Source organism: Phaethon lepturus, unplaced genomic scaffold (genome assembly GCF_000687285.1).
Source record: "Phaethon lepturus isolate BGI_N335 unplaced genomic scaffold, ASM68728v1 scaffold35680, whole genome shotgun sequence".
Classification (NCBI taxonomy): Eukaryota; Metazoa; Chordata; class Aves; order Phaethontiformes; family Phaethontidae; genus Phaethon; species Phaethon lepturus.
The window spans coordinates 1-1,002 of record NW_010510437.1 but is presented as its reverse complement, the minus strand read 5'-3'; the positions used below and the strand labels follow the sequence as shown (position 1 = coordinate 1,002).

Below are 1,002 nucleotides of genomic sequence, written 5' to 3'. Positions count from 1 at the left end.
CAATGGGGCACGCTGGGGCACAGGGCGGCCCCCCCAGCCCCACATCCCCTGCCTGACAGCAGGGCCGCCCCCCCATCCACCGGGCTCGCTCCTGCACCAACAGGCATCGTCACGAAGGGCTCCTCCGAGCAGTACGACTACTACGTGACGTCCTACCGCGTCTCCTCCAGCCGCGACGGGAAGAACTGGAGACCATACAGAGGCAGCGGGGGCCAGGAGGACAAGGTGGGCATGGGGGAGGACAACAGGGGGGCTGCAGACCCCCTGCCTGCGGATGTTCGACCGTTGGCACCCTCTCTTCGCCCTCTCCGGCAGGTCTTTGAAGGAAACGCTGACAGCCATGGGGAGGTCTCCAACGCCTTCATCCCCCCCATCGTCGCCCGCTACATCCGTGTCACGCCCCAAAGCTGGCACCAGCGCATGGCCTTGAAGGTGGCCCTGGTGGGCTGCCAGCCGGCACGGGCCCGTGTGCCCCGGCCCTATGGTGAGCCCCTCCACGTCCCAAACGTCCTCCGGGGATCTCCATCTCCCCCTGCACCTGATGGTGGTCCCACACTCATGGTCCCCGCTCTGCCCCACAGTGCCCAGCATCCCCAGGGAGGTCCCCGTCCCCACCAGCCGCCCAGCCAGCCGCACACCCATCCCCGGCATCGCCCTGGACCCAGAGAAGGCAGGTGGGTGCCATGGGGCAGCTGTCCTGGGGGCGCAGCATCGTCGTGTGGGTGCTCCAGGCACCAACGGACCCATCAGGGCTTTAAGATCCGGCCCCCGCAGCCTGTGACAACACATTGATATTCCACCTCTGCCAGCCCCAGGTGGGCTCCTGGCACCCATGGGTGCCGAGGGGTGGGATGGGGCACCCAGGGGCTGATGCTGCCCTCCCTCTCCAGGCTCTGCGCTGCTGGTGATGCTGCTCATCGGCGGCTCCGTGCTCCTCTGCTCCAGCCTCCTGCTGCTGGCTTTCCTCTGCCGCAGGAAGAGGTGGGTCCCATCCTGCCCCCG

The 1,002-nt window shown here is 68.0% G+C and overlaps 1 protein-coding gene across 1 annotated transcript; it reads left to right on the top strand.

The window, feature by feature from the left end:
• Nucleotides 1–103: 103 nt before the first annotated feature.
• LOC104628458 (discoidin, CUB and LCCL domain-containing protein 2-like) lies at nucleotides 104–981 on the top strand (the record flags this gene model as incomplete). The annotated part of the gene is made up of 4 exons (XM_010297042.1): nucleotides 104–225; nucleotides 316–484; nucleotides 582–674; nucleotides 891–981. Coding segments are annotated over 4 exons (475 nt in total), but the record flags the coding sequence as incomplete, so codon positions are not given.
• Nucleotides 982–1,002: the final 21 nt, after the last annotated feature.